This window comes from Cyrtonyx montezumae, unplaced genomic scaffold, assembly GCF_038088225.1.
Source record: "Cyrtonyx montezumae isolate F1298 unplaced genomic scaffold, pur_monq_1.0 scaffold_6, whole genome shotgun sequence".
Taxonomy (NCBI): Eukaryota; Metazoa; Chordata; class Aves; order Galliformes; family Odontophoridae; genus Cyrtonyx; species Cyrtonyx montezumae.
This window is the reverse complement of record NW_027072067.1, coordinates 2,237,653-2,261,287: the sequence shown is the minus strand read 5'-3', so window position 1 is coordinate 2,261,287 and position 23,635 is coordinate 2,237,653. Positions and strand designations below refer to the sequence as shown.

General features: G+C 41.5%; 1 protein-coding gene across 2 annotated transcripts in view; it reads right to left on the bottom strand.

Annotated features, from left to right (window-relative positions):
• Positions 1-23,635, bottom strand: part of DOCK3 (dedicator of cytokinesis 3) — a 196,392-nt gene that overhangs the window by 16,676 nt on the left and 156,081 nt on the right. For both annotated transcript variants that reach the window (XM_065749928.1, XM_065749929.1), the window contains 15 exons: positions 23,190-23,338; positions 20,575-20,660; positions 18,284-18,310; positions 18,068-18,163; positions 17,048-17,108; positions 16,497-16,590; positions 15,692-15,840; positions 10,599-10,685; positions 8,849-8,953; positions 5,485-5,626; positions 4,097-4,263; positions 3,487-3,573; positions 2,867-3,046; positions 1,777-1,860; positions 456-572 (listed from right to left, as the gene is read on the bottom strand). In XM_065749928.1, coding sequence (XP_065606000.1) covers positions 456-572; positions 1,777-1,860; positions 2,867-3,046; positions 3,487-3,573; positions 4,097-4,263; positions 5,485-5,626; positions 8,849-8,953; positions 10,599-10,685; positions 15,692-15,840; positions 16,497-16,590; positions 17,048-17,108; positions 18,068-18,163; positions 18,284-18,310; positions 20,575-20,660; positions 23,190-23,338 — 1,631 coding nt within the window. The remainder of the gene's footprint in view (positions 1-455; positions 573-1,776; positions 1,861-2,866; positions 3,047-3,486; positions 3,574-4,096; positions 4,264-5,484; positions 5,627-8,848; positions 8,954-10,598; positions 10,686-15,691; positions 15,841-16,496; positions 16,591-17,047; positions 17,109-18,067; positions 18,164-18,283; positions 18,311-20,574; positions 20,661-23,189; positions 23,339-23,635) is intronic.

Below are 23,635 nucleotides of genomic sequence, written 5' to 3'. Positions count from 1 at the left end.
CTGGGTGCCTGAAGTGAGCGACAGGAATTTCTGTTGCTGTCTGTATATATAGAAAATACTTCTGGAGGACCTAATCCATGTCATGCTACTCTGAATGTTGACAGATCTAAGAGCTGAACATCTAATGTTTCCTGTTTATCTTTCTTTCTCTGCTTTATATCATTTTATGCCATGTAAGTAAAGCCTGAAAATTAAACTTCACAATTGTTCTGTGATGTTAAAATAAAACAGCATACAAACATTAAAAATCCCAGGAGGAGGACAGAGATAAGTTAACAGATTTGCTAGGACTTCCTCCTTGCATTCAAATGAAGAATTCTTGTGATTATTTGGCAGTCCAGTAGGTTTGATCAGTGCCACATCTGCCCAGTTCTTGTGGGAACGCTGCCGCAACAGGTGGAATTTTAATCATAATTCCGAGTGATTCAGAATAGGAAAATGGAAGACCAGCTTACGTGGTACAAACTAGATCTCATCATCTGGAACTGGTCTATCAGTTTCTTATGCAGAGGACGCATTTCTGGATGTACAAATTTCTCATGGACTGCCAGCCCCACTCCTAAGACGTGCACCTGTTAAAAAGAAAACAACAGCACAAAACTAAAGACTGAGAGAGTGGCAGCCTTCCCTTCAGCTCTGCCAGTGTGTATGGGAGTACTGCAAAGTATTCCCCTGTTCACTTACAGGGCTGCTGACAACCAAGGACCCAGAGAAGACCTGCAAGCTCATATTACTTCAACAAGTACTTTAATGTGAAGCAAATATGTTTATGTCATAGTGGATTACATTTCTTAAAGACAATTAAAAAAAAAAAAAAGATTGATTCTCTGTCCATGGTTAACAGCACTGAGTCCTCATAATTCAATGTGACCAAAAAATTTACACAATTTTTCAAAGGATCTTCAGATAACTGAGCTGAACCGTGGCAGCATGCCATGTGTGTTCACTGCTCATTATTTATTTAGAATGATCACATTTTCAAAGGTCAAACATATAGTATAAGTCACTGAAAGAGATCATAACAATTCTCAGATGAAAGGAAGTAGTAGTGATAGCAGGTTTAAAACGTATTTGATTCCCTACACGATCAGAACTCTCTACAAACAATAACTAATCAATCTTCAAACATCCTCTTGACAATTAAGGGGAGATAAACATTATCTTTGTTTTACAGATGGAAAATCTGAAATGCAGTTAAGTGATCTGTTGACAAAGCAGGCCTAGCAGCTCTGCTCAGACTTGGGTGCAGTGCTTAAAAGGGTTTTATTTTGCCAAACTTTCTATTAGCAAGGACGTGACTGTCTGATTTCACTCCCATCAAAGCATCCAGTGGGCTTTATCTACAACGATGTTTTGTGAAGATACTGAAGAAAAGCAGAACTGCAGATAATATAAACAGACATTAAATTTTCCCATGTGGCTCTGCCAGTTTAATGTAGAGCCAGGACAGGTCAGGCTCCATCTTTGACATTTACTAGGAACTAGGTAACTCAAAATGCCACACGTGAACAGCAGGCTTGAAGCATGGCACATCTGTTGGATAACAAATGGAGGCAACAGAATTTAGGTACTGTTAGCAGAGCTCCACCTAACACTGCCTAAGGTGATGGGCTCATTCATAAACTCCTTGACTATCTTCCCACCTTTTTGTTTAAATGTGCTTTGAATGTCCTGTACTGAAATTCCTTGTGAATGCATCAGTTGAATCTGGCATGTTTAGACTGCTGCTGAATGCAGAAACTACAGCAATGTTCCTTTCTGTCTGAAGAGCATTACCTGCTCCTGCATGAGTTCCTTGAGCTGTGTGATCTTCTCTGCATCTCCAGGGTGCTTTGTGATGTAATCTTTATCAAAAAAGGCCTGTAGGAAAAAAAAACAAAAAAAAACCATCTGCTAATGGAAGACATTCAGAATGAGTTGGTGTCAACAGACAAGAAGAGGAAGTTCAGGAATCTCAGAAAACTAAATACACGAAGCTAACAGCAGAAGTTCAATTTTATTGCTTCTAGCACTCTGGGGTCCAGGTAAAGCTACAGTAAGGTTTTTGCTACCTAGATGATTCGGTTGCTAATTTAAGGGAGCCAGCATAGGGCAGGCCTCGGCCCTGAAGGATCATGAATCTCATCGATTCATGTGATAACGATGGGCAATATCACTAAACCTTATAGCATCCAGTTACTTGAATTTTATATCATTTCCCCTCACAAAATTTCCTCAAATTGATGGAATTAAATGAGTATAATGGTAACTAATATAAGAGTGAAGAGAGCATTCTGTGCATGGCTTTGTAGGGAAGACCTGTCCCAGACCCCTGGACCACTGCTGCCATTTCTTACTCCTTCACTCTAGATTTACCTTTTGTGAAGTGGAATTTAATTATCAGCTTGTCAATGAATATTTCTGATAACATAGCAGATAACATCAGATAATTTCAGGGTCTCAGTGAGTCTGAAATTGGGCTAGCAAAGCTAACGGTTGAGTAGCAGGAAGTAGCAGCTTTTTCTGAATACAGGACCAATCAGTCTCAAATACCACAGCAAAATGGATTTATAAAATAAGAAATATCTTTTTTTGTACTGCCACTTCACTCCTGCATCTGCCAGCACAGGATTTCCATGTAACCCAAGTTTCACTCTTAAGAAACTCTGCTGCCAACTGCACCTACTTTAATGCAGCATCCCAATCCACCTTCGGATCCTCCTGTTAACACACAGCTACCCAAGCATGGATGCAGAATAATCAACCGTGAGGTTTAAATGTCACATTTAGATAAAGTGTGTGAAAATTTCTTACTTACCTTATTCCATATTTGCAACAAAAATGGGAATATAACTGAAAAATACTGATATTCATGAGCCTTACTAACCTCCTGGTACCGTGCAATTCCTCCATTCACAGCTGCATCAATCACTCCATTCAGACACATGCTGAGAAGATTAATGTTGCCATGCATTTGTTTATGCTGGTACTGGCTGATCAGCGTTCTCAGCTCCTGGTTTTTGTTCTCGACCACTTGAATGGCATTTTCCAAAGGACTTACTTCAACCTTAAAAGCAATAAAACATACTTTAATTCCACAGATGCTTCATTGTGATTTATTAACTTCCTTGAAAAGACATACTTGTAGATGGTTCAGTGATCGCTCTTACTTTTTACTGCTAGAAAATTAGCTAAGTTAACAAACTCCATTGTCAGTAATGTTCTATTTCAGGTCACAGAGTTGTGATGTCTTCTGTCTGTAAACTGAAGACATGGAAACAGTGCAATTATTTCATCTTTTTGGCACTTTCTCCTTCACACCGTCATGCTCCCCTGAATAATTCCCCCTGTTACATTCAGCAATTATTTAGACTAAGTGGTGTAAAAAGTACATACTTAATTGCTGATAAACTTGATCATTTTAAACAGCAGAATTTCAGCCAAAGGAGTTTTCAGTCCCCTATCCTGTGCCCTTTCAGACCTCAGTGACAGAGCTATGAACGTTACCAGTTCTCTTCTCTCCACTTCAAACCAACGAGAGATCCCAGGTAAGCTGTGAGTCAAGGTCAGAGTAGTGCGTTCAATCCACAAGCTCTGCAAAGAAAAATTGAGGGATGTGAGGTACAGAGTGAATCACAATCACATAATCTATACTCTTACTACAAGCGCTGGGGAGGGCAAATGTCAGAGAAGAATATATTAACCTTGTAAGCAGCCACATATTTGGCAGTATGTCATGCTGACAGTCACTTAAATACCAGAAAATAATTCAATATGCTCTAAAGCAACACATTCAGCGTTTCTGTTAACTTTCATCAGTTCAGTTTGGCCACCAGTTCTGTCATGGGAACCAAGAAGATGCGGTGAACATCTATGATCGTAAGAAAAGAAATCCAGCCAATCTAGAATCCACTCTTCGTTTCTCCTGGCACTTCAATGACTTCCCTTTAAACTGCACGATGCTCAGATGTGAAGCCACCAGATTCAACAGCCACTTGTTATTGATGTCCAGTCATCAAATCAGGACTACCTGAAAGGCTATACTGGCATAAACTAACAAGACAGTATGTGCCTTATTAAGATCAACACTTAAAGGCAGTTTAGTGACTGCTTGCACCTTAAACTCGTTGTCCTTGTCCTTTGGGCCTTTGTGGAAAGGCCTGTCATAGCGGAACTTGCGGATGTTGTTGACTCGGTAGAAGCTCTTTATGCGATCGGGGACACGGTCCATTTGCAGCACATCGATATTGTCTGGGATGGGAGTCACAGCATAGATCTGCAAATCTGCAAATTGCATTGTCAAAGAAAGCCACATAAAACAAGAAAGCTGCCTCTTCTGTGGAAAGAAACAGGATGATGAGTTCAGAAAGTCATGCTCCTCTTTGTTTTCTAACACCCTTCTTCTGCAAGTGAAACGAGGACACAGCACCGAAGTCCTGAGTGTCTACAGAGCTGCAGTACCTTACAGCCAGATCAAACAGAGCGAGACACATGAGGATGCACAAATTTTTGGATGTCTTACTACATACTCTCTAGATCAGGCCAACAGCCATCCTATTAGCATTAGAGCTAGGTGCTTCACTTCTGCAGGCAGTTCAGTAAATCTTTGTGTCTCTAAGTATTTAGGAACCTAAATATTTAATATTGACTTTTCATCTTAGATACTATACCTTTGTCTGCAGTCACAAGTTGCCCTATGTTCATCAGGGTAGTTAAACTGCTGTAGTCTCAGTGTTACAGACAAGACCTCTTGTGCAACAAGCACAAACAAACCTATGACAGTAAATATACAAACAATCCTTCCATCTATTAAAGTATCAGTGATACATAACATTGGAGAGAGAAAAGCATTTTGTATGGAAAATGAGTGGGAAGCACCAAACAATCTCACTTAATGGGAATGCTCTTAAGGTTAAAGTCCTGCAGTCCTGTGCAGTGTCCTTGCTGGTGTGACACGAGCCAAATGGCAGTGTTTTCATTACTAAACTCCCCCAGGTCTCTGCAGCCCCACTTAGTCATTACATGATTCTGTCCTTAAATGTATATAGTGTTATATTGGGTCCATCAAATTGCAGTACTCGTTACCAATGAGAGGAAAGAAATTTAGAGCCACAGTTTTAAAGGAGCTCTGCAACTTAAAAGAAAAGGAGACAACAGGAAACAAAGTCGCAGTGAAGAACACAACAGAAATTAACACTTTTAAATGTCTATCTGTTCCCAACAGCATGTTCTCCAAGAGAAGGTTCATTTAGTGCAGTTCAACGCCCCTTATGCCAATGCTAAAGGTGAAAGGCTGGATGTGAGCACCCTCTTGCACAGAGTTTGACCTGCAGAATAAAAGGCAACAGTCCTCTCCAACAACACAAAGAATCAGCCAATGTGTGCTACAGACAGATACATGGCTTTGTCCATATCCAGCTCCACCCAGGACAGTTATGAACTGAGATATCCAAGATGATCAGTACCACAGGCCTCCTAATTGTTTGCCCTTTTACTGAAGGATACATTGGGCATCGCACTGCAATATAGAGTCATCTGGGTGGTTTGGATGCTGCATTGCAATGGCTTGTGGGAACTCGCTCAGCATCCTCTGCTGGAAGGCTTCCAGCCTCTCGTAGTCGTGGCCCCGGCACACGTATTCTTTGTTCTGCAAGAAGGGCAAACATAAATGAATTTCCTTAGAAGTTAGGTTAAATGCAGTTGGCTTACATCTCACTTTAAATTTTACTGCTTCAAAAAGTGAGCTAAGTGACAAAGTCAACACGCTCACGTGAGAGTGAAATGTGCAGATCACACAGCTGGTATCTTTTATTTCCTTCTTTTTCATTAGAGTGTATTTCCTCAACTGAGAAATAAGTAGACCGTTCTGCTGCTCCCCCAACAAAAAGATACCTTTGCTCCCTCCACGCGTCGCGTTCAGTCCTATAGTTTTGTCTGATTTGCTTTTCAGACAAGCAAACAAGGAGTATCATTTAATCACAGTATTGAAACATGTCAAACAAAACTTAAGACTGGCTTCACTGTTCTATGCTGGGAAAGCTGCCATCAAATGCAACTTCCATGAACTGGGTAGAAGTCTGAGGATTTCATAGAACAGAGGGAGATACGTATTTATCAATTTACCAGCTATCTTTAGAAAGGTGCCATATCAAACCTCACAAAACATCCCTGCTTAGTCTCTGCTGCATCGTCACAGCCATGCAGTCCAGCCCTGATCATGTTCAGCACTGCTGGGACACTGCTGCTCACAGGGGAATAACTGAGCACATTCCACCTCAGCTCTAACAGCTAATTTCCTCGTGATGGCCAAATTTCCTTTCTGTCAGCAATGAAAAGTTTGCATTTAAAATATACCTCCAGAGCCATTAAACCATATGCTTAGAGTTCTTGGGCAGACTGGAACTCTGAACAGCAGGAGACAGCATCTCTATAGTCCTCAGTGCCATAAAGACTGCATTCCAGTGTCTTAGCCGTTATTAGTATTTTGTATTAGTATTTTGAGTGGTGGGAATGCTGCCTGATGTGAGACTTATCAAATCAGGCAAACCTAATTCTGGCAGCTTTGACTCTTATGCACATCACAATAGCTAGAAGTACAGGGAGATCTTTCTCCATCCAAAACAAACAAACAAGAACTAACCAGAAAAACCCAGCAAACAAGAAAGTTGCCCCGATTCTATTTCTTGCACTTTAACAGCTGCAGCATATGCTGTGACTTCTTGGTAATAGTAAAATGAAAGAGAGATTGGCAAAACCCGTTCATAACATTTAGCTAATGAGTGCAGCCTCTTTGGGTTTTTGCCCTTCACTTTTAGAGACAAGATCACATGGTGAAATCTGTGATGAAAACACAGTTCAGTCTGTAATGTCCCAGCTTTGCAGCTGCTATTACATCTGGAGTAATTTTTGAAGGTGAATCTCTTCATGACATTTACTGCATTCTGTTTTAATTTTTGATTGCAGCAACTGAGAAAACTGTATGAGCCTATAAGTAAAGTTGTTGGGATTCTAGAAATCCTAAAAACGCATCAAGGCTGTATTTAATAGACTCTTCACATAGAAGCCAGTGCAAGATCTCAGCACACGGCTTCTCAGTCCTTATTTGAACTTCTGGTAGGAGAAGACAGGAGCAGTTTTAATTTATTTATGTAGGAATGCTAGAAAGAGATGGAGATTCCACAGCCACGTGAGCAATGCCTTTTGTAGACAAAAGGGTCTCTACAAAATCACAGTTGTAGAAGGAAGTGGCTACTTTCTGTCTTAAACTATTCAACACTAGAAAATAAGAGAGAAAAGTGCATGAAGTTATTTCATCACTTTACACTGCTCTTGTATGCACCAGACAATTTTAAATCCACGTACATCTTTTCCTTCTCTAGATAGCTGCTATGAAACTCTCTGCAGTGTGATCCATGCAGATGCTACTGCTAATGGGCTCAGTGTGTGCACTGCATGGATCATTAGGGAGAGAAAGGAGGAAGGGGCATTCTAATGTGACTGCTACCACAGATACTGCTCCTAAATACAATTGCAGAACTAGCAGGGATTATAACTGTGTATGCTCATGTTCACTGTTAACATCTCCAGCCAGGAATCCATACTGCCACAGCACCTCACCGTGGGGCTCTGTAAGGCCGATCGGGGTCCACAACAAAACTGCAGCACACAGAATGCAGCAAGACACACAAGGATTCATTGACAGTACTTCAAACGTAGAATGCTTATGTGCCATGATGACTTTGCTGTCGTTTATTTTCTGCAACATCTGCTGTTAGATACTAAAAAGGAAAATGAGTTTTCTTGGGAGATTTTCAGAAAAGGGGACCTTTGTAGTGCAGCACTCAGCACTGCCTCATATACTCAGCTGAATGCTGACTGGGGCTCCCGCATTATGGCACTGTTCAGCTTCACCTCTGAGTGTAATAATGGCACTTTTTATCCACTGGTACTGCATCTTGATTGACTCCAGCTCATCTCCATTGAAATAACGTAATCACACACCAAGACTTTAATCTCAGCTAAAACACAGCAGAGGGAAGTTTAAGAATGCAATTTTCAGAATATGTACCCTTATGAAATCAAAATGGCAGTTTTGCTTTTTATAACTTATTACTGTATTACCCAAGAGTGCTGCCATCTCCTGTCAAGTCCTGTCTTCAGAGAGAAGACAAAACCATGCTGCTCCAGCCCTTCAAAGCACGCTTCAGGTTAGCTTGTCCTGTCAAGCTACATGGGAACAGCCATCAGCTATCCTGCAGCTTCTCCAGAAGGTGTCAGATTATATTCCCTCCCTACTCTGAACCAGCAACAAGAAACTGTGTGAACAAATGCCCATTTAAGTTTTATTCCTCATTAGGAAGAGAAAACATTTTCACTTCTCCAGTGGATCTCAGCGTGTGCTGACCCTGCGTACAGCAGCTCAAAGTGAGGATGTGTACAGAGAAGCTGACAGACTTTTTGCTCAACATCAGAAGCTTTTTGCTTGCAGAGAGCAGAAGAGTGCCATCAGTGTGGTTCTAGACACATTTTGCCACGTGAGATCTTTTTAAAAGCATAACTCGAGATGATGAAAATTGGTTGAAATAATGACCCACCAGTACTGCAAAAGAGCACCTTACTTAAATAGAGGTACATTTTGCTGATGTGAGATTACCAAAGATACACATACAGATCAGTCATGGTTCTGATCTGTGCTCCGAAGAGTACTGCCAATGAACGCTGCCCTTCAGCCCTGTCAGAAAGCTGCTTCTGCTTGCACAAGTGTAAAATATAAAATGAACAGCAGATGTCGTATCTCCACAACCAAAATTCAGAGCCAAGACTGCTACTCAGCCTGGTCCTTCTGCCATGTTTTGTAACTCCAGCTTACCCTCAGGAAGAACGGGAACTTTCGACCATAAAAACCAACTCTGAAGAACTCAGGCTCCAGGCGCTGCTGTTCCATGATATTATCATAATAGGTAGCTTCCATTTTCTGTGGAGGAAAACGACAGCTGCCATCAGGCTCTTAAAACACAAGAATCCCAAGCTACATTAAAATATCACATTACTCTTCTGCATACACGCACTTTTTCTTTTAATGAGAACAGTGATATTCTTTTAAAGATTAAAATTAATAATGAAACAGTCCACGTGGTGGAAGAGACCGTAATATCACCAAGCTCATTTTACATTTCGGGAGATGATGTGTGATTTTTTTCCTGTTGCATTTCATTTTAAACGAAACAAGTCTTGCATGTGACTTTCTGTGCGCTACAGAACGAAGGGCCAGGCTGAGGTTAAGGCCTGTATTCTAACTTCTCGCTCTAACCGAACTCTCTGCTCCCCACAGATGTCTGAAAAGCTGTACCAATTCAACTGGGTTTGCCTTAATTGAGTTGAAGAGCATGAAAAAGGACAGAATATAATTAAATCTTCCACAGGTGTGTATATCAGTAAGTTTAACATGGAAGGAAAAAGGAGTTTGGAAGCACTTTTCTTATTTTTGTGGCAGTGTGCTGGCATTGCATCAGGAGTGGGATTTCAAGCTCCCGTGCCAAACTGAGTCTCTGAAACACTCACAAGGATTTCACTGTATGAGAAAAGGTAGCTTTCTAAAGAGAAGCACCAGTCTGATGTCACTGCTTCCACTGCAGGGAACCCCTCACAGCAGCTTTGACTCAGAGCACCATGCCAAGGCTTTGTTCTTGGTTCTGCACACATTATCTCCTTTTGTAATATGGAGGAAGACCTGAAGTCACTGTGGGAATGTGCTAACTGAGGTGAACAGAATAAGGAAAAACTTGTACAGTGGGGAGAAATTCAAGCCAGTTCAGGTTGAGACAGATTTAGGGGCCTTGAACAGAAAACAGATCACACAGAGGTGAACAAAATGATAAGCTCAACAGGTTCCACTGCTAAGCTGAGATACTACTGCCTGCCCACTGACTGAACCCAATTAACAAAGAGGCGAAAAGAATAGCTAATTTACTCATGTTTCAGCAAAGCCTTGGCACACTACTTGACTAAGGTTTATTAGCAGGTCAATCTGCTCATCATCTGTAATCACCATCATAACCGTTTCCTGCACAACAGGAGGAATGTTCACACTGCCTTATTTTAGATGTCTTTGCACATTCATAAAGGTTATACACAGCAAAACTTTGACTTTTTCTGATTACAGCCACAATGCTGCAGATCTGCCCCAAATTGCATCAGGTTTGGTTTTACCAGGGCATCACACTTTTTGAACACTGTTGAGAAGGCCATAAATGTTTGCCTTCTCCATTCTGTTCTTCCTTTTCCATCCTCTTTTAAGTCAGCTGAGGCACATGTGTCCTAGATGTTTTTGGAATTAAAATGAAATACCAATAGATTAAAAGAAAAGGAAGAAAAAAGGGAAGTTTTGAGCAGAAATATATGTAAAACAGGCAATGGCAGGAGCAAGTTGAGATTCACGTCCATGTTTACTGCTGACAGACCTAAGAATGACACCAGTGGACCTACAACAGCACTAAAATGAATCCATGCCAAGGGAGTCAGCTGAGTTTGGTTCGTTGGTTGGTTTTTTGTTTTTTGAGAGGTGAGCAGAATTCCCAAGAGAATGAGAGTGTGCAAGGAGAGGAACTGCTGCCACGTACCCGAATCCAGCTGAGGCTCTGGTAGTCATAGAGACTCTCGTACTGCATGGCCAGCTCTCTGCACAGCGGGATCCCAAACTCCCAGCTCTGCAAAACCAAAGCAAATCACACTCACAGCGACCAGTACCTTTGCATCAACTAACAACCAGCTGAGAGGAGTATGGGAACTCATTTTAGGCAATTCATTAGGTATGAAACACCAGGGTTTAAGGGCAAAAATGCAATGTGATGAAATGTTTTCCACAAATATCAGACTCTCTCAAGATGGTAATGGAGGCACATACACTACTGAAATTACACACATGCTCTTGCTAATAGTTCACTCCGCAGACTGGGAACTTCTCTGGAGAAACACAGCTAACATCTTACTGTTAAATTCCCCACCCACCCAACATCTCAGCTTTCTGCACACACTGAAGTTAAGCCTCCCAGCAGCTGGGGCCCTTCCTGGGGCTGCTCTCTCCTACTAAGAACACAAAACCATCAAGCAGTGGGAAACTCTCCAATACAGAGACAAAGCATCCTTAGAACTGACATGCATTTTTGCACTGAGTACCTGTACCCAGAACTGAAAGCAAAACTCACTTCTTTAACTTACAGTCTGCATGCAGTCAGTCTTTTCTGGCACACCACAGCCACTGCCATCAGGGGTAAGGAGGAAGGAGGCTGAGTTCAGGCATGCCCACACACGGACAGGGACTCCCACATCACCAGCTTGTTTTTCAGAGTGCTCATTTTACACCCTTCAACTGAAATTTCCTCTTCTAGCACCTTTAACCTGCATAGATTGGAAATGCCCTGGGGGCTGCTTCTAACCACACTATGTGAAGGACACGGAACCCCCAGGTCTCAGCTGAACCTTTTTTAGATTATTTTTATGCACTGCTGGGATAACTTGCCTCTTTTCTTTTTAACTGAGACAGCGTTGCAGCGAAAACAAAAATAACCTGTGAGACTATCATCATCAGTTTTACAAAGAGTAATACCACAAACTACTGGTAATGGTAATTAACAGTAAACATGTAAAATAACAGAACTTCATATGGGAATACGTAGCTTTCCTTCACTTCAAGAGAATGTCTGCACCATTTGATTTAGCACAGTGGGCACTTTGCAGCGCTTCCTTTTACGCACACACTCTCAGTGTCTGTTCTCTTAATAGCAGATAGGATTTTGTCCCCCGAAGAGCAAAAACACAGTGAGTCTAAGAACTTCTGTTCTTAGAAAGAATAATTTCTTATTAAAAGAAAGAAAGAGAAAGAAAGAATAATTGGAAAAAGGAAAAAAAAGAAGTTCCCAGCTTTTTAGCTTCTGTAACTTACATAAGCACTTGCTATGTAAAAGATTCCTTCAGAATATCTCTGGAATTAGGAAACAATCTGAAACTCCAGCTCATGAACTGCTTAAATATTAACTGGGGTTGCGTGATCTCAAATTAATGGCATTTTTACTGCGGCTGTCAAAGTTCATGACGTTCAAACAGATGCACAGAACTGCAACCAGCAGCATTAGCTGGCTAAGTGCTTTAACTACAAACACAACGATGCCCACACTGCATGTCAAAGGGTTTCGGAGAAGTTACAGGATCAGTGCACAGACTTTCAGTCTTCAGGAATCAATGGCTTTTGTTACAACACATAGAAGCAGTCTCACTCCTGAATGGGATGCTGCTGCTAAAACCTACATAATTCTCTAATCTGTCTTCTGGATAGAAGCAGAAAGCTGACTGCCTTCCCTTCAGGCGGTCCTGAAGACGCAATCTTTTCTTGTTCCTTTTCTGACGTGAATTAAATCAACAAGATGTAACCACATCTCACTTCTATTTATACCAGCTCTTTCACAGGTACTATCACACTATTCCTGTCATATAGCTCAGGCTTTCTCTCTTTCGTTCATTCAGATTTCAACAGAGAGAAATTCTAATGTGCCAGCTGAATAATCTGTGGGTAATGCTGCAATGCGTATGTGGAAGAAATACAGTATACAGATAACTATACAGATTCTGTAATTCTGTGCAAACTTGTTAGAGAGGAAAGACAGACAGAGATCTGACAGTAAAGCAGAATAAATGGGCATCTGATGCGCTGGGATTCTCCTTTATAAAACTGGTGGTGCTAATGACTACAGTCTTCACAATGCAGAAATTGAATGTGTAGCTCCACATGCTGCACAAGGGCTCTTCCCTCGAACGCATTATCCTTCCCCTCCCAAACAATCTCCTAATGTCTCCACTGTTACTTTCATTCATTAGTGCTTTCTGTTTTGCTGTCTGATCTGGTTCTACATTCCGTATTATATCCTTCACTCGTGGAGCAGGTTCATGAGTCTTACTGCAGCTTTCTCCTACAACACCAGTAACGCTCATTTGTGCTGCTGACTGCACACAAGAGGCATAGATAGAGACAGTCAACATTTGTGAATGTTTCCTTTGTTTATTCACTTCCCAACGTGCAGATTTCTTTTGGAAGCATGACTCATATTAGTGTGCAAGAGAGAAATCAGTTCAAATGTTTGTAGCAGAGCACATGGCCTAAAAATGAACTGCTCTGGAAGTGTAGCACTGGATCTCTGGCAGCACTTGGCTGCAAGTAAGGAGAACGCACACCGTGGTGCTGGGAGGGGATCTGGTCAGAACTCTTAATAAAAACTAGAGCTGAACCGGGTAGAAAAGAGTTACGAAGTCCTCAAGGTATTGCTGTCCAGAAAAAAGGATGAGTCAGGTTCAAACTGTCCCACTCACTTTCCCTCAACTAGAACACCTTGAGTCTTAACAGACAAAATCACTGCTGACATCTGTGAACCAAAAAAACCCCTACCTTTCAAGTTATGCACCTCCACATGGTTCCCACTGAGTCACAAACCCATGGGAAGCACGGCAAGGCAGCAGGAAGGAGTATGCAGTGTGAAGGGTAAAAGGGTCTCGGAGCATCTGCACAGGGCTGCCTCCAGCCACACTGAGAATGAGGGCAGCCCAGCTGCCCTGGCCACGCCTCCCTTGCTCCGCTGTGGAGGACTGGCTTAGAGAAGGAGGTCATGTGTGGAGCACTGCAAACAAAACTGGATTTGAGAAGTGGTGCACCGCTGACCGGGCAATGATGAGGGAGTAAGTTTGCGGTGGAACCAGATGGCCCTGGTATGTGTGGGGAAAGAGCAACTAACTGGACACTGCTTATCTCGCAAGGATAGAGCAAGAACCACTGCTTAGCAATTATTCTAAAAATAGCATGTGTTCAGGGGTATAAAAGTACGTAACCTGCGCAATAAAGCTGGCTCAGCTGCATAATCATATTGATGTCTCTCTGAGTCCTTGCATCGGCATCTTAAGATCGTTCTGACGCGGCCGTGGTTCATCCTCCTGGGGTCACCACAACACTCCACTCCTCCTGCAGACCCCTCTGCCTCACACACCACTGCTTTTCTCCCTCACCGCTGTGAGACCTCTTCCCATGAACAAGCACAGAATTTCTGCGTCTTCTCCATGCTCCTCTGACCCCCCTTACTTACTGGAGGATTACAGAAGAATAAAAAACTGTCTAGATAGGCAACAGTAAGACAAAGAGCAACACGTTCCATTCTTCAGGACCCAGGGAGGTCCTCCTCCTTCCTTGAGGAGTGCAGAATACAAACACCAGGCATAAGCTAAGCGAGCAAGCTTCTCCCCCTCCCTGAGCTGGTCCCCATTAAACAGCAGCAGCGGATCTGGCTTCTCTCCATCTTTCAGAGCCTGAGTGACATATACACTGCTTAAGTAGATTAGTTAGACATTTAGCTACCATTTAAAATAAAGGAGGATTAAAGCACAGCCAAGTAACTCCAGAAATGCCCAAAAGGAAAAAAAAAACAACCGTAGAGGTGAACACTGCAATCTGTTAGGAGATTTATGGCAAAGTTATATCCATGAAGTTTGCACTCACCTTAAACGCCTGTATGGATGGCCTGCTCGTCAAAAATACAGGCTCAGTTTCTACATAGCCTCTTTATTATGCTTGGCTAAACCAGGTGGCACAATACTACCACATTTACATAAGTTAATAAGTGAATTTCTTTAAATGACAACTAAAAAGCTCTGAAATCTTCTGTTACTAAACAGAGAATCATATGCAGTATTATCAGAGAAGATCAATTTCTGAACCAAAAAAGATCTCTAGATAATAAATCACTTCCTCAGAAATAGGCCACGTGCCCTCACAAGCAGGAATCTGACTGCTTGGCCAAGTTCTGCAGAGAATGCCTCTGCCAGAAGCAAACTGGAATGCCAACCCTACATGAATGAAATCCCATTTCAATTTATCCCATTTCAATGTAATGCTGCCATCACCGTCATCATAAGAAAAACCAACCCCATAGTGCACATACAGATGTTGTGTTCCAGTGACACAAGCTGAACAGGTTTTTATTCCTGGAAAAAATAAAACTTTGACAATATTCTGACAGATGACATCACTTCTAACATTCACTTCTGAAACACAGCACTGCGATACAAATGACTGTAGCACCTATGTCAGTATCGATTTGAACAGATATTCATGGCAGGAAAAGCATACCAAATATGGAGAACTGAAATGTGTTCACTCTTGTCTCGTGCATTGGATGGAACTGCACGTTAAGAGAAAGCCACTTTAAATTCTCAGTTATACTGAAAAGGCTTTAATTTTTTAATATGGATCTCCTACAGTTACTTCTACCTACAGGACATTTACTGCTGGAGGCTGGAAACAGAACAAGTCCATCAGTGTAAAGCGAGACAAAGCACAACAGTCTGCACACCCTATGCTTTTTTTTTTTTTTTTAAGGAAATTAAGGAACTGGTGTTCATCAGTCTGCCTCGTCAGATGACCTGAGGTTTGCTTTACAGGCAGAAAACTGCTCCTGGTGGCCTACCTAAACTAGTTCCAAATGTTACACATAATGGAATATGCACACCCATTTTCTCATCTGTTTTTTCCTCTAAAGAGCCAAGAAGCAATTAGTCAAGTTACTAAACCTTATGGTACAAATTTACTTCCAGACTACTGAACTGAGATGATAGCCTTGCAAGCTCTAAGTCAGGAAAAGGGAAGGAAGCTGCTGGAAGAGAGAAGAAGTTGGCATACCTTCCCTTTGTTGAAGTAATGGATAATCTTACGGCACAGACCTTCCTTACGTTGCCACTCTGACTGAGATGGGTAATGCAGGAACTCTCTCAGAGGTCTGTCCTCCCACTGAAGCAACTCACAGTACAAAAGCAAAGTAAATGCAGCCTCTGTTGGAAATGCAACCATTGAACACTGAATCAATGATGATGAATCTCCAATAGGTTCAAAGATCACAAGCTGCTTCTAAAACATGCTGGAAGTTCTGATTTGCAATTTGTGAAAAGAAAACTGAAGCATTAAGTTAACATTACATCACTCAATGGCTTAAAATAGCAGCAGATAGCTATTTCTAAACCTGTTAGGTACAAGTCTGTTGAGTTCCTTTCTCCTGACTGCTTGACTTAAATGCACAGTCAGACACTCAGATGAGTAGCACGCATCAGAACTGAGCTGTGTAACACTGAGATGGGGTCTGTAGTCGTAAGCAGAGCTTGGACAACACAGAATTAGTCAGCAGACTTTTAAAGCGCCCCCTAAATACACAAAGAAATTTGGAGAATGGTAATGTAACAGCGGGTTCATGATTCTCATCTTCCTCTAATTTTCCACTGCTGCAATTTTTCAATCAATCTTTACTATAAAATTCAGGGTGCGAACTAACAGCTGCTGGACAGAACAAGGTGGACCTCAGCTTCTTATCTTTCTCAGTAACTGATTATAACAAAGCTTTTCCAAATGAATTCAATAGATAATAGAGAATAATGTTACAAGAATCAAAGCCTTTCAGTAGGACTTCCAACAGCCCGACTGGTGTCTCACTGACCTGTATAGTTCTCAGCCTGTAAGTGCATGTCGCACAGCTTGTGGATATAGCGGATGTACATCTCTTCCTTGTTAATTTCTGATTTATAGAAATTCTGTAAGAGAAAGAGAGTGGTTACTCTCACTGAGAATGTTCCTTCTTTCACAACAATCAGAAGTGCCTCTGTTTGTACAAAAGCACTGAAAACAGAATACGTTATTAACATAAAAGGAAAGGACTCATTCTTTCTGCACTCATGCAGATTTAACCCACCAACGTTACAACTATTTTCCAAAGTGAGGGCGGTCAAACATGGAAAGAAAAGGCAAGAGAGTTTGTGGGACCTCTGTGACAAAGTTCCTCAGAACGCAGCAGGACGAGGTGCAGGAGACACAACCTACACCACCCAGCTTCAGGCAGAGCTGGACCACAGCTCCCGGGAGCTCCTCCCAAGCCCTGTCATTTCACTGTGCCTGCGCCTGGATCCTGAACCTCGCTTGACACAGACTCCTACCCAACCTTCCCCACCCCAGCATCACAGTGTCACAAAGAGACAAAGAAAACATCTTCACCATAAGGTTAACAGTGCAACCAATTTTCTTGTTTTCTGTTTCATCTCCTTTCATGCAGTCCCTAAAAAAAAGCAGAGTAACATTACAACACACATCTGCAAGATTGCCTTTCGAAAAAAAGAGAAAAAACTTTTGACTGGGTCTGGGTATTTCCAAACTTTGATGCAGTTTCCTATTTTGTTCTGCTCTGGGACTGAAATATTCTGCTGCTTGTTGAAAAATAAGTTTAAAAACTATTATCTGTTCCTGAATTAAGCATGAAAATGGGTATCTGCACATCAAAGTTATATTGACCATTGCACCAAAAGCAAAGTCAGCTCCCTTGTGTTCTCTTTTAACGTGTCTCAGATATCTGGTCTTGCTTAGTTTTACAGCAGCTGTTGTTGGGAAAAGAAACAGCAGATCAGATCTAACTGGTAAGGAGAACAAAAAGTACAAACAAAAACGAGCAGCAAAGGATTTGTGATTGCAGAATACCCACACCTAGTCACAGGTTTTCACCTCTACTGAGCAGCAGAAGAAGCAAATAAATATTAGAAATCTTCAGCAGGCTGTATGGGTCAGTTCTACAGAGTTTTTAACTGTCTACTGTTCCATAAAAACAACTCAGTTTATGTGTGTGTATCTAATATGATGTATATAATATTTATATATAATGTATAATACTACATATATCTACATATATACGATTGCACTGTGAGAATGAGAGACTTTCCTCACCTTGGCTCTTTAACAGGAATGAGCGGCCAAGAACAAGTCAGGGCTCTGTGCTTTCTGCTGGGAGCCTTGCAGCACTGAGTGGGTATGGGACTCCAGCACTGTCCCAGGCAGCCCGCTCCACTGAGTGCCCAACCCGTATGTGAAGAAATTCTCTCTTAATTTTACGTAACACTTCCCCCATCAGGGAAGCATGCAGCTTGATAAACAATGGAAACGCTTTATGCGCAGGATAAATTTGTACTACTTCTTCACAAACTTCTTATACGCACACTCAGGACATGTTACACTGCTGTCAGATACCTGTAGTCAAGCAGGCGCTCCATGAGGCGAGTCACTGATGTAACAAAAGAGATTCCAGTCTCACGCCACGTCTCCTGCTCAATCTTCTCCAGCAAACTGTGCAGAGACGAAAAGACAGCAGGTGAGGCTTCTGCAGAACCAGCACTGTGCGTGCAGGCAGCCGCAGACAACTTGGTTTCTCCCTCATGAAACGAATGCTTAGAATGACTGTCTTACCTGGGATAAGGCCCAAAGAGCTGGGTTCTACTCCAGGCAGCATGAAGCAAAGACAAGGAAATTACAGAATTGACAGGAAAAAGAAAAACAACCTCACAATGCAGTGTAAACTGTGTGAAAAAGAGCACTGCCTGCAGGCACAACGGACTGCTGCACTGTTACCTGGAGCTCTGCTAACAGCACACAGAAGTTGGGAGCCTAAACCTAGTGCGAGTTCCTCTGCTCGTTCTCACATAAATTTTGGTCTCTCATGAGCAACCAAACAACCTTCCATCGCAATTTATTTAAACTGTACATAAACAGAAGCAATCTTTCTCTGATCAGCAAGCTAAGCAATACATGGAGAATCTCAGTGAGGTGACTGAAGAATGAGAAAAGGCCAGAGTAAAACCACTGAAAATCATCTGTGAAAAATGAGAAAAGAAAGCAAAGCCAAATGCTGGTATCCTGAACCTGACACAGATCTCTCCTCAAATCACTTGCCACTTCTATACTGGCAAGAGGAAAGAGAAACTGTTGGGTGTGTCCTCAGAGGAGGCAAACAACACCGGGATGATCTCCAGGTCGGGGACCTGCCTCCCACTTCAGCAAAACAGCTGAGATACAGAAGTCAGTGTCAACTTCTTATTTCACACTGCATTTATTAACTTTGCGAGAAAAAGAGTTGAACTTTTCTATTCTTTGGAATTGCTTCCTCAGAGCTCACAGTATTCTCAGAAAAGACAGTACAAATGTAAACTAAGAGTGTGCTGGACTTGAATTTCAAGGCTGTATTTCTTGGTAACACACTAGCATCTAAAAATACATCAAACTGTAGTCCTTAATTCTTAATATTTCAGGTTACAGGTGCCTTCAGGAGGAGCAAATGAAATGCAGAACATTCCCCTTGCCAAGTGAATAAAAGAACAAAGATATTCTCCTTTTTTCCCTAAAAGATGTATTTTTCACTGTACACTTGAAGTGCCAGAATTACCAAGGCTGATAGCCACAAACCAAAAGTGAATACGCTTACTTGCTTTCTAAGGAAAGCATACAGATGGGCAGACTTATCCAACTTGACAATAAATGATCTAGGTTGAAAAAGACCTTCAAAGTCACCACTTGGTGACCTCAGCCTTGACCTGCCAACCAACCTGATCTATTGAGTCCCACCATCAATCAGATCTCTCAGTGCCACATCCATAACTTAAATACCTCTGGGTATGGGACTTCACCACTGTCCCAGGCAGCCCATTCCAGTGAGTGCCCAACCTGTATGTAAAGAAATTCTCCCTAAAATCCAATCTAAACTTTTCCCGGTGCAATCTGATGCACATTCCTGGTGCAATCTCTGCTTTTCTGGTTCCCACTAGGGTGCCTCATGTATTTATTCTCATAACACTCCAGGAATTTCCGAAACTGTTTCCACTCTGCTTCACTGTACTTTAGCAATCACCTGGGAATCTGAAGTCCGACATTAGAACAAGGGCTAGTGATGGTGAGACTTCTTCTAGTTGCCTGTAGATTTCATCCAGGCCCTCATCCTGGCTGCCTGTTCTGTAACATACTCCCAGCATAATATCTACCTTATTGGCCTTAATGTATGGCTTGAATTCTGCTAATGATGTGTTTGGCTCATTAGAATATTAAAAGACTTAGTGTTAACTATTCTGGGCTCTCAAAGTTCTTTTGAAATAAACTAGGGTCATTAGAAATACAATTTAAAGATAGCTCAAGTAATCAAAGATAACTAAGTTGAAAGTCAGGTTTTAAGTCTGAAGTTCATCCTTACGAGTATTGCACGTTTGAAAGGGAGTGGAAATGCAGTGTTGTGATGGACCCTGCAAAAAGCACCTTACAACTGCTGAGCCAACACAAAGCATGACCTTCAAAAACTGGAAGCAGCAGAGGAAACCAGAGAGGAAAATCTCCTGCTGTAACAAGGCAGACTTGCTAGACTTTCTCAAACCAGTCCCATGGTCATGATTTCACATATTGCTAAGTAAAAAGAAAGGCACTGGCATCCCTAGCAAATCAATTTTTTACAGGAGGATGATAACTACTTACCTGCGCAGCCTGCTACTGGATTTTTCAGAAGAAAGACACAGAAGAATTTAGTTTTTATACTCTTTCCAGAACTAATGTGACACAGCTCTGTTTTGCTGAGAGCCATGTCATGAAAACCTGCCAGGATGCCCTTTACTGCATTCTCTGAAGATCAGCACTGGAGCTGCTACTGCAGCACGATGACTGCTTTGACTGCTTCCGTGACCCCACACAACACAGAGTGAGCAGAAACTGGCATAGCTTACAGCAGGCTGAAGAGTTCTCTGTAGTTCTCATCACCTTTTCCTTCGGACACCAGGCTGTCCAGCTTGTCGATCAACTCAGCTTCCACCTGGATGAAGAAGTGACTGGTTACAAATCAGCAGCTCGTGAAGAAGACAAGTTCCAAACACTAAGAGGACTGAAAGAACATTTCATTTCTCATGCCCTGGAGGCTTCACACTTCTGTGTGTGAGCAATTTATTTCTCTATAGCTCAGTTAAGTGGAAACACTTCTCCTATTTTGCAGTGAAATAGAAGGACTAAAATTAAATTATCCATTTGCTTATCAGAATCTAAATGAACATCCCAGGGGAGGTAACCCTGCTTCTTCCCAGGGGTTTCTGATGTTCATTCTCTTATCAAATAAATCATTCTGAGAACATTTTCTGTGAGCAAATATATCAAATAAACTATATTCTGTGCCAAAATCCATGCAGAAAAGCTAATTTATGGCATGATCACCACAAGTCTGCTGTGACGGTTCTGCTGGTAGGTAACTGACTTTCAATCATCCAGACATAATTACATTGGAAGATTATTTGTACATTGAACTCAGTTTTATCAAGCTTCTCTATGATTATATGATGCATTTCCTTTTCACACATATACAAGAACAGAATACTATTATTATGCTTCTCTTCCTTTACAAAGGTTATGAATACATATTCATTTCCCCTGCAGTCTAGTGCTCCATAGTCAAGTTTGAGATCAGATATTCCAGTACAATTGGTTCAAGTGCAGAATTCAACATATCTAACATTAAAGATTTTTTAATGTGTTTTCTTGGAAGTCTGATAGAAAACATGCTATCAATGCTAATGAAGACGGATGTTTCTAAAGGTTGAAAAGGTCTGTAGGAATATGGCTTGTTTTTAGTTAACCATAAACATAGTTTGAGTTTCTCTGTTTAACTGCCAAACTGGAAAGGAAGTAATGATGAGATGGAAGAGCAAATCACCCAGTGACAAACAAATGGTACCAGTGCTCCTGTAACTGAAATCATTAAAAGGAGTCATCATTTAGTCCATGAATCAGACTGCACTGTTACCTCCTACTGCTCAAAAAATTACCTTGTTAAAACATAAACTGCTGAAAAAAAAAAAGAAAGAAAAAGCCTGAAAATGGATTTCTTGTATTTTTGTATTTTTGAATACTAAAATGGTTGTAAAAATTTCCAAACAATTAAACTTCAAAATTAAAATAACCAAACAAACCCTCTCTTTTCCTGTAAGCTACAATAACTCGTCCAAAAACTTCAGAGCATCTGTCCATCTGTCTAGCATTATACTGGACAAAAGATAACTTCCTGCTTCGAGCTGCCAGTAAGGTTAAATGCACCTTGTACTGTTTAATTGTTACATTTAAGAAAGACTTTTGGGGCTGTAATGCAGCAGAGCACATCAGAGAGTAGAAAAGCTAAATGGTTATGAAGAGTTTATCTTTGATGCAATAAGTATAATCAGATCCAGAAACTACATGACTGTGGGTACTGTTAACTGTAAATGCCAGAGCAGAAGCTGTTCCATTGTTATGCTAATACAGCACCTCAAGCAAAAAGAGCACCGTGATCAAATGTCACCATAATAGTACTACCAGCAGAAATAATAATCAGGGGAGCTGAAGAGGAAAAAAACTCCACAGAAGCCCGTGGTAGTACTCTTCCACGTAGTCTCCGATGGATCAGGCTGAGGAAAAGGTCTGTTTCTCTCTTGGGATGATTGGAACTGGCATTTTAATATCACATGAATCATGATAATTGAAAAATGAAGTCAAATCATTTCTGGACACAGTTTGCATTGTGTGACTGTGCGGTAGAACTGCCTTCTCCAGAGCACCTATCTGCAGGTCCTTGCCACCAGTATGGCCTCAAACATGAGGATAATAAAGCACTGTCACCTGAGGACCCATTCCAAGCTTGTCCTTCATTATCAATACTTTGAACTTCCAGGGTCTGTTTTACAGTAAGAAATTTATGCCAATCTCTGACCATGACTGGGCAACAAAATGAGCACTCCCCTGGCTGTTCTGCAATCACAGCTCATGGCAGGTCCCAACAACAGAGCTTTTGCTGGCCACAACCATTCCAGCAGAGCTGCTACAATTTCTCCAACAATATTCAGTCACAAAATCTGTTTCAAAGCATGGTATAATTATGTAGTTATACAACACCGCTTTCTGGCTAGAAATTGAGTTCAGAGAAAGAAAGACCACTGCCTCCAACAATACTGGCTGAACTGTTAAGTCTTTATTTCTGGTTCCCAGAGTGACTCATTTCATGGCTGACAAGCTGTGTGGAAACCAATGAGAGCAGTGAACCCAGCACTTCACAAATTCTTTTCTCTTTCTCATCTGTGACGTGATGCACACATTGCTCTTCTCTTTATTCATAGAGAAACGTAGCTTGCTGTTAAGTGCTTAAACAATCCTGAGAGACCTGTAATAGTTTTGTGAGTGATGCTCCAAATCTGCTATTTTTATACATATGCATGACAACATCCTTGTCCCTATTGGACATGGATCAACAGATCCCTTGCTTCTAGCTGGGTACTGCAAGACAGAGCAGACGTGAATGCTGCCACTGGCTGGGAAGGTACCTCACCTGTTTGAAGTTGCCATTCTTTCTCTGCTCCCAGTCCATCATGTCATGGAAGATGGGAATCATGATATTCCGGACTTCTGGTTGCGGGACAAGCGTAACACCAAGAAAGGGGCCAATCATTCCCGGAATAAAGTGTATCTTATGCTCCCCTGTACAACACAAAACAACAGAAATTAAATAAAAGCCTTTGTTATCTGTCACTGAGAAGATGAGGTGCCTTTGCAAGAGTGATAGCAACAGGCCCAAACATGAAAAATGCTAGAGCATTCTTTTCCTGAACAGACTAAAACAACAGCATTTGCTTTACACCATTCCCTGAAAGTCTCTAAGAACGTTTTTAATTTCACTACAAAAGCCTTCAGAAAAAACTGTTGGTGCATTTCACTTGCAGAGGAATTCAAATTGTTAAAACCAACTGAATTAAAACATACTACCCGTGGGGGAAA